Below are 15,326 nucleotides of genomic sequence, written 5' to 3'. Positions count from 1 at the left end.
TATTATGAATTTTCTTTATCCAAAAGTAATTGTGTTATATGCAGTGTAACTGATACAATAAGTCATCGTGTCAGCATATAATATTGTACTCATTGGTTAGTCGTTAGTGCCTCTGAGACTGTCAATTTAAGCGAAAAATGTAAAAAGAAAAACCGTTACGCACATAAACTGTCTGTATTTATTATCGTCAATCCAACAAAGTTTATTATAATATTATGTATATAAGTAACATTTTAATATTGTATTTCTATGCTCAACGGAATCATAAAACAAAAGCATCCATCACAGTAAACAATACTTTTTGTCTGTATTCTAAAAAGTCGAGTTTTCTTCAAAAATGCAGTTATAAAATCAATAGTGAAAAACTTATCTTGTCAAAAACACTCATCCATGCAAGACGAAAAGATGAAACAATATTCGATGGAATTTGATGAGATCACCACAATAAACAAATTTTTAACGTTAGATCGTTATTGTAACATGCTTAAAATGTTAAATTTAGCAATACAAATAATAAATACGGTATAATGTATATTTATTTTAAAAGTTTTTAATTGGCATTATTGTATCATGTTTTTAAAATTACTAGTTGATATAAAATTTCTCGTTTTTATCAATAAACATTCAGTAAAAATTATAAATTATAAAAATATGTTTTGTAAAGTATTTGTTTTAAAATTGTTGGTAAAAAAATGGGTGGTCTACTTTTCCGCCAAAATCGACCTTTCCGTTTACCGCCAGTACAAAAATATATATTTCCTTTTACCGCCACCACAAATTTCAGTTTCTATATTTTGTTAACCCCTTGGTAATGATTTTTAAAATAACAAAAATAATTAGGTAATCAATTTTTAATTAAATATATGATTTTACAAAAACACATTCAAGTGATTACTATAGCTATATTTTTAAATCATATTTGTACATTTTAAGTGCATTAAGTTTCAAGTCCTATTAATAATTTGAATTATATATAACCTTTATGTAATTACATCTCTGTAGATTATTGCTTAATTCGTGTGTAATAATGCGTTATACAACAAAATATGTGAATTGATACTTGCACACATGGTTCAGTTTTTTTCAGTTCAGTTGTCATAAATTTGTGTAAAAAAACAAATAAGATGAATACAAGATGAAAATGACCATCTGTAGTAGTTTCCTGTGATATTATATTGCTTAAATATTCGTGAGTATATGCCTTTTCGCATAGGTAGGTCACAATGGTAAACATCTTATAATACATTCGAAATATAAAATGTATTGCTTTATAATAATAATTTTTTTAAGCCATTAAGTATTGGGTATAAATAGTTTATATTTTCAAGGAATTAGGCAAGTTTTAGGATATTTCACTGTGATACTTTAATAAAAAAATAAAAATGATTAATACAAAAACTTTATCATACGTGATATTCAACTTATGTACACATCAAACTGGTTATTAAAATGGGTATATTTCAAATGAATTCAAATTCTAAATAATTTACTTTGGAAAAATTGAATTAAGTTGCACTTACGTACTAAATATTGGCGCGAGGTCTCTATGACAAATTTAAAAGAAACACTTCACGTATCATGTATAATAGGATAGCCAGACTTAGCATTCTAAAAGTCTTTTCCGGTCTGCTGACAAAACATAACTGTCCTGTTTTTTTTTTTTTTTAATAAATGCCATTTACATATTTATAAAAAATATATAAATACAATGCAATAATGGCTAATATTGAACGCCAAAGATACATACACTTCTACTCGTGATTAAGTATAAATAATTACAGGTTATCCTCTGTTAAATATATAAACTATCTTTTTTGTTTTAAGATAAATATACAATCTGCTGTGTCTTTTGACACAATAAGAATATGTGATAAGTGAGAATTTATAGCATGGAACTACGTAAGGGAATCCAATCAGTGAATGCACTACCTATTTGTTTTAGTTTTTTTTTTTTTTTTTAATAATCGTGTATTATTACATCAACTGGGTTAGGTCATCTACTCGACATATTCTTACTTTTTTTCTTTTTTATTAAACCCTTAAGATTAGAAACTATGGTCATTAGCTATTTTTCTAGATTTTTAGTAATTATTATGTTACTGTGAGGCAGTTGGTTTTGGGCATGTGTTTGCATGTGCGGCAAGAATTTTCCACTAAAAATCTTGATGGTTACCCATCTGGGAACTAGTGGCACCAGCCGGTGCTTATTCTCGCTTAACGATTTATTGAAACCACCGCACGTCAACCACTAATATACTCTTATAACATAACTAAATGACAAAACGTTGATACCTATTTCGCGGTATTAAAATAAAATTTTGTTGCTAAGAAATTTTTTATTTTATGGGATTTTACAAAATCTAGAGGATATCAAATTCTAAAAAAATCACTTCAAACTGAAACGAGTTTTTTTCAAAATGCTGATGCCCATTTCGAATAAAGTATTAAGATTTTCGATTTTCCGAGAAAAACGAGTGAAAATATCGTTGTAATATATAGCTATATATAATATATAATTCGTTACACAATGTTGATTTATGTTGATTGTAACATTAAGTGCTAGTTCCAATTCGAAGGACGTACGTCATACTATACCTATAAGACAATCGCCATGATTAAAAATTTTTTTCATTTGTCTTTTTCATTCTGTTGGATAAATCAAAATGTTATTTTCTTCATTCTGAGCAAACTGGTACGTGTATTGATTTTCAAATAATGTGTGTTTTGTCATTATCTTTTGGGGCAGTTAAAATGTTTCAATTTTAAACTTTAAGGATGGTTTCTGATAGCAATTTGGTGATAGTTGATACTTAGGTACTTTTGGGTCACATCATTGTGGCTTATTCAATGACGGGGTACACTTGAGAACAGAATATGTATCTACTTTCTACCTTTTTATTTTTTAAAGTACAATTTATAACCATATTTTTGAAAACTTTTATTTTAGCCATTTCAATCTGTAATTTCCTCTGCTATATGTTTCAATACTTTCACTTCACTTCTCGACATTAAATAATGTACCTGAAATCTTACTTAAACCTTCAAAGTTTTCTTCCCGAATCTACTTTAAATTGAATTATAAAGCCTTTTTTCTAAGAATTTTCTACTAGTTTATGTCCAACAAGTATTTACGATAGCCTTACGAGTGCTAATAAATCGATAAACTTGATACAGGATTCAAAAACGTTATTGACTTTAAATAACATAACATAAAATAAATAAATTTTAAATTAATAAATCAATCACCGAATATAGAGAGGATCAACCAGATTCTACTATACATTTTACTACAACAATTTCAAGTATTTACAGTGATTATTTTTTGAATAACAACCATATAAAAAAAAATCGATTTGGTCGAAAATTGGTTTTGCCTAAAAATTTCCGTTTTTTTCTGTCACTTTTTTTTGTTTTTCTCGATTTTTTTGAAAACTGTTGGAAAATATTTACTTTTGACCTCTATAATGCACCAAGGATATTCACTTTTCCATCGGAAACCACCCCCAAAGTTTGAAATTGAAGCATTATTTCGACAAGTTATGCTGTACACAGACACACAAAAAAAAAAACACATCACTGTAAAATCAATAGATTCATCACTCCATTCAGAATCTAAAAAGTAGTTCCCCACACCCCCTAATACACCTCTTTAAATCATATATAAAATATTTATGTGAATAATTAAATTTAAAAAAAAAATTATGTAAATATTATATTGTATATTATATTTTTAACTTATAAAATAAAATATAACAAACTCAAAAACAATTGAAACAAAATTTAAAAAAAACCATTTACTTATATATGTTATCACTTATCACGTACATTTTGATAAAAATTAAAAATTCAGAATGATGGCATGATTTAGCGTCCCATGCGTTCCCATTAAAAATAAAAGTAGGGGTACGCTGAAATTTCTGAATAATTAGTTGGGGTACTCCGTCCCCCTGCGTCCCCACCAAATCTGAAAACATTCCCCCAGAGTCTTAACCCATTTTAGATGAATTGTATAACACTGCATTCCACATTTGTAGTTATGTTGAAAACTTAATACGTTAAGTGTTAAGTCAAAGTATGAATGAATTTTTTTTACACGTACAAATTGAATTACAGCAATCATCGGAATATAGTCAACTAACTTTGAATGAAGTAAAATATAGGTATTTGATTAATTAATTAATATAAAGTAATTTATTTCTATTCAATGTTTTAATATCACCTAAATTTCATACTTACGGCAGTCACAAAAAAAATTATACTTCTTTGACCAAAAAATATTGTAAAAGCTTAATTGAATCTAAATTGAATAATTTTGTTTATAATTAATATTCATCGAAATTACAACATAAAAATAAATATTATAGTTCCCAAGATAAATATTACCCATCTATGTCTAAACTTAAAAAATTATGCTGAAAAACAAATTTAAAGACAATAAAAATTACAATTGTACCTGTTCAACATTATAGCAAAATAATTTATAAAAATTCTTTAATGTTTATCTCGTGAAGAAATAATCATGAAATCTAATTTTAAGTAGATAGTTACCGCTTCAAAAGTTCTTCTATAGAGTCAAATATTTCTATAAAAAATATATCGAGCATGCAATATAATTAAATCCATTATAACATTGTTATATTATACTATTAGAACACTTTTTACATTTGAGAAGAATAGAATAGTACATTTTATATAAATAAAATACATACATTTATTCCGATACAATTAGGTGCCTACCTACATAATTATTTAACGAAACTTAGACCAACGAAAAGATATTTTGAATAGTAATATGATAACTATATAAAGATGTATGTATTTTTCTCGTTTTACAGTATTTATATTATTGTAAATTATTTAATTCTGCCCTCAATATAATTACAATAAATATTATCATAATAATAACAAATATTTAATTTAAAATAAAATGCCTATTTAAATAAATAAATTTAAAACAACCATGATAGGTAAGAACTAAATATTTTTTTTCTATTTGCACGTGTTTTAATTTTTAATAAATGATACAAAATTATATTTATAACTGAGTTTAAAAAAAATAATTATTTTTCAATTTTCAATATTCAAATTTCAATTTAAAAATCTAACGATATCGCAAATACTTGATAGGTAATTTAATTTATTATATGATAGAAAAATTATGCTAATAATTCCATTACATTTATGTACACCAAATTAAATTAATTTTTACTGCGAATAAAAAATGTTTTGAATTCAAAGTATATAAAAAGTTTTTAAAAAACATAAATGTAAGCCTTAGATTCATTTTATTAACGTTGACCTCGACAAAAATATGCTTTATATACCTTTACTGAAAATAAACAACTTTTAATTTCTCTTACTATTTTATGACGTTTATGAAGTCTTTCAACGTAAAAACTTTGTTTCAGATAGTAATGATATCTCAAATTAAATTTAGAAAACTAAATCGTAATATCAATCAAAAAACTAAATTATTATAATATTTTGACTGAGTTTATGGATAGGTAAGTACATTTGTAAAAATTAAATTTAATCGAATATAACTGAAAACTCATAACTAGTATTTAAAATTAAAAAAATCTATTTTTAGCCATCCCTTAAGTGTTCTGCTGACTAAATTATAGAAAATAAAATTGACTAATAATTCGAACACATGTATAGGGTGTTTCAGTAGGTGCACATGATATCTTCGCATTTACGGAATAATAGATATACTTATTATATGCATTTTACTTTACTAAAATGATATATAACTATTATTATAAATATATTATTGTGCAGTACAACAATGATATAAGAAGAAGTAAAAAAATGAATTGGACTGTTGTAAAATATAGCTAAAATCCTAAAATATTTTTCAAATTACTATTATGCCATACAACATAGTAAAAATAATATATTCTATGGTTATGCAATATTGTTCAAACCTTCTTAAAGAGGGTTAATTGTTAAATCAAAAATATAAGAATAAACTTTAACTTAAATTTCAGTTTTAATCAACTATTACCTATTGTTTGATCCCAATGAAAATACTGTTCTACATTATTTTTCGCAGTCGGATCTTAAATAAATACTTCAATTACTAAATCATCTGCGATAACCTTATAACTTTTTTTAATGGTCTCAGCTAATATATTTTCTGCATCAGATATACCTTACGTTACTTTCTGTAATACTTTACTCGCTAAATTGACTTGAATTAAAAAAAAACTCAGTGCTATATTATAATGTAATACACAAAATTAAAGTTAGTTCTTAATTTGTTTGGCAAAAGACTCGGCTACTAAGTTAGTGATTTGATTAAAAGATAAGTCCTTATAATAGGTCGTATATTCCAACAATTTGATATCTAAATGTGCTAAATTCATCTATTATATTCTTCCATATTGCAACACTCTAAGGTTTTAAGGTCAAAATACTCGTAGCTACATTTTTTTTTAACAGGCCAACGTACCTATATAGGTTATAGCAAATAGAAGATAGAAAAAATTATCAAAAAACTATTCAAAAAATATTAGCTTCTATTGTTGTTAATATATATTTTTGGGCTATTTAGTATTGTTTATTTTTAATGTTAAATACGTGTAAAAAAAGATAACAAATATTTTTTATTCTTTTCTTTGCGTTAAATTGTTAGTCTGCAATATAAAAATAAAAAGTTGTTGATGTCTTGACTTAGACTTATATTATTTAATATTTGTATCTAAAATATATGCCAACTTAACTTAAAAAATAAAACTGAACCAAGTGTTACATATAAAACAATGATTAAATTAAGTAATAATACGTACCACACATGAATGTGATGAGCATACGAGTGTTGAGTATTTAAACGATTAGTGAATAGTTTTGCAACAACACTATAGAAAATCATTAGTTGAAAGAACCGTTTAAATTCCGATAAATTGAAATAATTTATTTTGCTTGTGTTTGTTTAAAACGATTTTCTGCTGTCTCGTCATTCTTCAAATATTTTCTATTTGTAAACGAATTATTTGGAATGTAATACGCACAAACAATTTTTAAAACTTTTATTTCAAGATTAAAAAATAAATGAGGATTTAGTAAATACCGATTGACTAAGAGAATTTTAAATTATTCGTTTATCGAGAGTATTGAAATACCTACTGACTTTTGTGACATTTTGTAATTCGTGAAGCGTATTTTACTTTCTTTTTTTTTACTATAAACTTCGTCGCGAGTAAGGATACATAAGGAGGTGAACTTTAGTCAAAATTGCCATGTCAACAATTAAACATATTCGAATGAACAAATAAAGCTGCAGTACAAACATAAAAATATAGCGTTCTAAGTACACAGCCATTACATTTTACGATTTCTGGTCGTGATTCAAAACCATACGGATCAGTTGATCAGTTGCAACTTCCCCATGGCTTATCATTGAAAACCATCGGTGCGTGAAATACAAACGCTACAGAGAACCTAATGAACTGACGACGATTTTCGCTGCCAGCATGAAAACTGCAAAATTTTGGGCGCTTACCCTAGGCGCATGGCTCTCATCAGGTACGTTCTGTGCACCATGTAGAAACCATGTTCGTGTCATAAGAGTTTTCTATTAAGTAAACAAAGTAAATTACGCGGTTGGATGGATTTAAATTTTATATAATGATTTTTACCTTTTTTTTTCATTTCAATAACATTGAAAGCCAAGGCGTGAAAGCAGTGGCATGGCGAGGTGGTTTTTTTGAGCCATGGCTTTGTTGATTTTTGGGGATGGTGGTGGTGGTGATGGTGTTGGTGGAGGCAGATTTGTAAAATGTATTGCTTCTAATTTATGAACACACTACATACAAGTTGATGTATCACCAAGTATATTTATAATAATATGGATACAATTGGAATATTACCATGGCGTAATAAAAACATAAACATAGTTTATGAATATAACAACTCGTTATCATAGTATCATACACACATTATCATTTCCAAGAAACGACTTGTGCAGGCAACCCACACAAAAGCTACACAAAAGATTTCTTACAAGTTTGTCAACCTTTATCATAAATAAATATCCACCAGAAAGTCAAAGTAAGTTTTTATGAGCGTTTGAAATTTAAATTTTTACAACATTGAATTTTCACTAGATTTCTCATTTAGCGATTTTCTTATTTTTGTATAACTCTAAAACAAATGACCGCAGATACTTGAAATTTTCACTGAATGTTTATATAGACATTTTCTATATTTGATAACATTTTCAAAATATTTTTTATTTAAATTGAGCTGTCCACTAAAATTTTAATTTTTCAACTATTTTAGTTTTTTTTCTATAAATATCGATAAAAATATATTTGTTGGGTAAATAAGCTTGAAAATTTAATACAAGGCTACTAACATATTTTTACAATGGCAGTTGAAAAATAAAAGAAATATATAGTAGCAATTTTTTTTATAGGCATTCAAAGTTTGAATTTTGACAATATACGTAACAATTAAAATACATATCTTATGATTATCGTATAATCTTAGATAGAAATTCATAAAAAATTTTATTTTAAATCTAAGATTTGAATATTTTATTCAAGATTCCTTATAAGTTTGTCTACCTTCTATCAAAAAAAATAATAATAATTGTTCACCAGAAAGTCAAATATTTTAATATTAAGTAATAATAATCTATAATATATCCTAGACAGATAAACCGTCTCCGCTCAGAATCATTTTTCGTATACAATGATACAATATAATTGGATTCAAATTTAATTCCATCCATTACATTACGGTAACCCATTTGTTGTGAACGTAGCGAAGTATCTTGGTGTACAACCTATTTTGGGCGGGTAACCACCCGGTTGGATAGATTAAATATACTAGGCTCCTTCAATTAAAATAGTTCTCTGCGTGAAAGTGTAAACAATTTGATTGATTATCGTCCTTGTATGGTTTTTTGTTTTACTAAAATAAGACAATAATTCATCGTTTGTCGGATGCAACAAACACATGTAGATATTATCAGATCGTAAAAGCTCTGTAATATCGAGCACAATTCTGATAATACGTTTGAAAATATACATTCCGATCGTTTGTCTTTCCCGAAATATAGGTATAACAATTTTCAACACGCTGAGATTGATGGTGTAGATTGGTGAAAATGATAATATTATGAAACATCAACACTTTAAAATGTTTAGTTACCTATTGAATCTATTCAATAATTTCACTAAAAATTGTTTATATTTATAAAATAAAATTATAAATTTTAAAAATAAGATGTTTAAGAAACAATAATTGTGTTTCCAATTTATAAAGGACCTATTTTATTTTGATCATTTTTTTTCTCCGAAAATGCTTGCAATACAAAATCAATATGTTTCTAATATTTCCCACTTCTCTATGTCTGAAGAATACTTTATGACATATTATTAGAAATGTTATAAGTCAAATTAATTTTCCTAATTAAATTCACATATTTTGATTTTGAAGAACTTAACATTTTATAAATATCCTGTCAGCACTGACCAAGCTCTGTTTAAAATCATTGGCTTTTAAAAGTATAGTTACAATATACGCTGGCTTGTGCTTGTGCTTGAGCCAGTGAAGCGATGAGACAAGTTTCAAATACCCGGTCTTAGTATCCAGTCTGGGTTTCTTTTTTATTTATATGCTAACTATTTCACAATGAAATATTGGAAACTTTAAACAAACTTTTTACAAGCACTTGTTAAAAGTAACTAATAAAAGTTCAAACCATGAAAAACGATTCCTAAAAGTACGGCACTTTTTAACAAATTCAATTAGAAATACTCGGATGTATAAAACAAAGTATACTTACCAATATTTTTAATTCTATTAATCATAAATTGAGTTAATCATTCTGACATAAAATTGAAAACCACATAATATTTGAATTATGTAGTACGATAATATATTTTTAGTTTCTACATTAAACTCAAAATATGTCGAAAAAACATATTGCGGTCAAATAGGTATATGCCTACATGCAAAATATATGAAATTTAATTTTTGGGTGAGTTCAATGCTTGAGTATATATATTTGTTGGATTTATCATCTAACTTGTCGAATGAAATTTCTCTAACTAGGTTTATCCCAATACTTAACCGCGCATTCGACCGTGACACTTCAGATACTATTTATATATTTTTATTTGAAAACATGACATTCGAATATGTGACCCACTTTCTACACTGGAAGGTGTAAAGTACGATATGAATGTATAATATATAATATCTAGATATAGTAGTAATAAAATGTTATTTCCGCTTTTATGTAAAATACTTTTATAATAAGTTATTTTTTTAGTTTGTTAGTGCGCTTGTATGAGTAAGGATTTTAAAAATAGTTATCATCTATTATATTTTACTTATACTAATAATAGTTACTTATTAATTTATTATAACTAACATTATGTTCACATTCAATGTCTAAGGAAATGGATGGTAAACTCGCTTGACGAAAGATTAATATTATATTATTATTATATTTAGTTATCTACTGAGTGCTTCATTTCCTATCATAATAATTATAATATAGCTACCAAAATAGAAACGATGGATAATAACTAAACAATAATTACCGCTAAAAATATTTTTTCTGGTTTCTATGATTTTATAATTAATCTTAATAATATATCATACTATGCAGATCATACCCATATTGGCCTGACTGTTTAGTATTAAGACAGATTCCCGGAAAAGTTTCTCAAACGTTCTTTAACTCTATCCTACATTATGGCTTAAGGAAAAAAATGTGAAATGTGAAATTTATTTTGAATGTAAAAAAAGGAAACGACTTATTTTAATTAAAATGTTCTAAGGATTACTATAGACATTTTGAACGCTTCGTGGCAATTAATCTGCAGTTTTAAATTTATTACCCTGTAGTATTGTAGTATCGACATATATTTAATAATTTTAATTATAAGTTTATGTAGAGTTATTATATTTGACGTAAATTGACGAACGTGAATGGTTTATTGTTGCAGAAACTTAAAATATTTTCGTAGACCCTTTATAATAAAGTTATATAATTTTAAAATGCAGGATAATATTTATTACTTTTTTTACTATTCACATTTCATACAATTCTCATTACTATATATTACGTTATAAATTAATGTCTAGCTAGAATAAACCTAATATAAATATATAAGCTTTTTGTAAAAAATATCTATATTTTATTATTTATTTTATATTTATGCAACTGCGTATTAACTATAAGTTAATTTATTATTATGTAAATTAACAATCAGAAAAATTTTGAAATCCAACTAAATTTCAAGTGGAGTATATAATATACAATATTATACAATAATATTATACAAAATAAAAACTAGGTATAAATGTCTGTTTATTTTTTTCTAATGCCAAACAGAAATACTTTCCATTTTACTAAATATAATATTTATATACACAGACGCACTCGATCAGCTGAACATCCCAACCACCTTAGATGCAGCCCTCGGTCCAAATGCAGACTCCACATTCAAAATTTTGTCTTTTTTAAGAAAATATGAATTGTACGACTTAATTTAAAATTATCATATTTAAAATACCAAAAAATGTAATCAATAATGTAAAGTTTAAGACTAATGGCCGTTGTCGCCGATGTCCTTTTGATCAATAAAAAAAAAAAAAAAAAAAATATTTATATACTGTCTAATTTGAAAATATTAAAAATATATAAACAGCAAAAAATAAATGTATACTTTAGTTTAAATTAATTGTGTTTTGGGTAAAAATCCCAATATATTTTACCAGTCATCAATCCTAGTTTTTATCTTGTGGATTTTTTTATACATATTATAGTAAGACGGAAAAATTTAAACTTTATGATTTCCGATTGGAATTAATCTTGAAGTTATTTCAATTTTGAGATTAGGAATTATTCAAAAAATATTTATAATCAATGCACCTTCATCGTAATAAAAAATTAAATTATATAATGTAAACAAAAAACGTTATTAAAAAATACAGATCTTTTTATAAAAATATTTATATCAGAAGTATCTATGTATTTTTATAAGCAACATAAATTTTTTAATTTATTACAAAAATGATGATATAAAATAATTTTGTTTATCTTATATGATTTGAAATAAAAAAAAACACAAACAGCGTTCATAAGATCCAATAGTGCTCTGTGTACATTAGCAAAATTATTTGTTTAACTGTCGTTGAAATAAATAATATAAATATACCAGTACTATACAGTTATACTTGACTATAAATATATTAAACAGTACAATTTTCAAAAAACATACTGGTATAAATTTTATAATTTTTTTTTTAAATTCTCGAAATCATAATAAATGTATTACTTACACATAGAAATAATTCTAAAATATTTGAACACGAAAACTGCTCTAGCAAATAATATCATAACTATATTATTCTCATAACTACAGTGTCGTTACTACTTCACTGTTCATTTAATGGCCTCAATTTTATATTTAAATCAATAAAAACAATATGTGTATCACTGTTTCTATCAATATTGTAATTGTTGAACTATAATAGTTATACTGAAAGTTCTTAATAAAAAAAAAAAAAAAAAAAAAAAAAAAAAAAAAAAAAAAAAACAATATGTGCTTAGCAACCGGTTATAAATTATAATAAATAGAAGATGGTGCACAAATTATATTGTTACTATACTATTATTTTTTTAGATATATATTTATTCTTTTATCGCGTTTAGTTGAGTTATGAATAGTAAAACATCCGTCTATATATTTATATATATATATTATATATATCAACCTTTACCACTTACCGGATTAAATGACCAAAATTGTTATAAGCATAATATTATAAATTATAATATGATATAAGGGTTCGCAAATTTCAATATTAATATTGAAAACAAACATTCATATTATATATAGGTAAAGTGGATAGCTGCTTAGTATAATCGCAATGGTATTAAACTATTAACTATAAAATATTATAAACTTTAAATAAGACGATACCAAGAAATACAAACAAACAAAAAAAACATTTATGTCAAATTCAAAAATGTATATAAAATTATTTCTATTATCGTACAGATTTATAAATTATTAAAAAAATATTAGAATAATTAATCAGTTGAATAAGTAATTACATTATTTATAATTTAATCAATAATTTTAGTAAATAATATTATTTGTCTTAATTATTTATAAATTTAACATGTATTATTAGTAATAAATAAATATCTGCCATTTATATATTTTATCATTTGAACAAAATAACATATTTATTTTATCAAACTAAATTATTATTTATACTTAATTTCTCAAAATAAAAATCACCCAATCATGATTATGTATTTTTCATTGTTAAAAAGTATTATTTTATCAAACGTTGTTAACAATTTGTTTTAAAATATGTATTATGTAAAAATATATTATTGTGAATTTTGTTTAGACTGTGTATTGTGAAATATATATTATTTTAGATGAAATGGCCCTGAAGTGAAATTTATCAGAGGTGTACTGATCACAGTATAATTTATATTTGTGCCAGTAAGTCTTAAAACACTCTCAGTGTGAAAATACTTTTATGCGTGTAGTTAAATTTTACTAAGGGATAATTTTGTTTGAAAATATTTTTAGTGTCAATATCTTCTGTTCTGAGATATTATTTCTAAGACACTTTAACTAGTCAAACGGAAAAGCGCATTCACCAGGTAAACGTTGTTCTTACCTTTTCGATACTTTAGTCGACACGTAAAATATTATATGGGTAATACCTTCGTAATATTGTAACGGACACGCCAGATTATAAAATTACCAAAATTTATCAACTCATGAATATTATTTAAATAGTTTATAATTATGACCATACTGTAAAAATGTTTGTTTTTGAAACTTTAAAAATTATATAATGTTATAATTACGTTCTAAGAGTTACAACAAAATAACTAAAATCATTCTTATCGATCTTCTTTTAAATATCTATTTTTTTCCAAATTTAAATTAAAATTTCAATAAAAAATTTGAGCTTAAATATTTTTTACATTTATTGATTAGAGACTTAGATTATACACTAGTTATGATAAACCTAATATTAAATTTTCAAATCTAAACTGAAAAAATTGTACATTTTATAAATACAATATTTTTAAGTTAATGTACTTATAAAAACGACAAAACGTACAAATTTATCTTTAATATTTTCCGATAGATATAGTAAATTATTAAATTATAAGAAATTTTGTATTACATTTTCAATCTAAATGAAGTTTTTCACGACTAAAAATCTCACAGAGTCAAAATATTCTAAAATTAATACTATACTGTATAGACAATTATTCTAAATATTCGGTAATATATACATAATATATATTATACTATACTATTATAGTATTTTATGCCTCTGAACCTTAACTAAATTAAATAATTTATATTTACTTACTGTCGTTTGTAATGAGTATAGTTTCACATCTTTCTATGATTTGATCGGCTGATAATAATCTAGGTACTCACTACTAATTCAAAAACTAAAAAAATCATTACTTTTTAGTTATTGAATTACGTATCAATGGTATTAACAGTTTTCTCAAAAAACAAAAAATTACAATACAATACCTCTCATGTATACTGCACGATGTAAAACATGTATAGTATACATATTTTTTATTACTTCTAAAAATTACCTATTAAAAACAATAATATTTTTATGTACAAAAAACTATATTTTATATAAAAAAAGTTGAATTATATTATTCTTAAACATTCACGTAAGTAAGTATAGGTACCCAAAATGAGATTAGGATTTTGTTTTATTGCCTTCGAAACATGTATTTATTTAAATCGATATAACTTAGTGTGTACCCGCATCATACTTTACTTTTGGATTATTTTTTATGTAAATAATGTAATTTGTACGGATTTTTTTTTACTGCCAACCTGGTATCATACATATTACTGAAGGTATACACAGTACACACAAATATCGTGATAAAATGATATAAAACATTTTATGTGTTCTTGAAATATATGAATCATTCAAATGTTCAACGGATATGAAAGTTAAAAAAATTAATATATTATTTTATTCTTTTATTAGTTATTACGTTTGGATTACTTACTGATTTATTATACAAATAAGAACGAATATAACTATTTAAAATAAAAATGAAAGTTACACAATACGTTATCTAAAAAATGTTTTAGATATAAAATTATTATATATTATTTCATACTTGTAAATATTATAATAATTTAAAGTTTAGTATTAAATAGATTGACTCCAATCGTACAAAAATATTATGTCTGTAAATAAATAAATGTTTAATATAGAAATTGGACAACAACACATCTTCACCCTAATTTTTTTCAAAATATGGATATAAATTATAT

The 15,326-nt window shown here is 24.8% G+C and overlaps 1 protein-coding gene across 3 annotated transcripts in view; it reads left to right on the top strand.

The window, feature by feature from the left end:
* LOC107163412 (alkaline phosphatase-like) overlaps positions 1-15,326 on the top strand; it is a 273,323-nt gene that overhangs the window by 244,164 nt on the left and 13,833 nt on the right. The window contains exon 10 of one of the 3 annotated variants that reach the window (XM_089220136.1): positions 11,399-11,556. The exons of the other annotated variants lie outside the window; for them this stretch is intronic. Coding sequence (XP_089076262.1) covers positions 11,399-11,416 — 18 coding nt within the window. The 3' untranslated portion in view covers positions 11,417-11,556. Of the gene's footprint in view, positions 1-11,398; positions 11,557-15,326 lie in introns of those variants that run through there. 3 annotated transcript variants of the gene reach the window in all.

This window comes from Diuraphis noxia, unplaced genomic scaffold (assembly GCF_037042655.1).
Source record: "Diuraphis noxia isolate RWA-SAM2 unplaced genomic scaffold, SU_Dnox_SAM2 contig0002, whole genome shotgun sequence".
In the NCBI taxonomy this organism is placed as follows: domain Eukaryota; kingdom Metazoa; phylum Arthropoda; class Insecta; order Hemiptera; family Aphididae; genus Diuraphis; species Diuraphis noxia.
The sequence above is the reverse complement of the archived record's forward strand: the minus strand, read 5'-3'. Positions and strand labels throughout refer to the sequence as shown.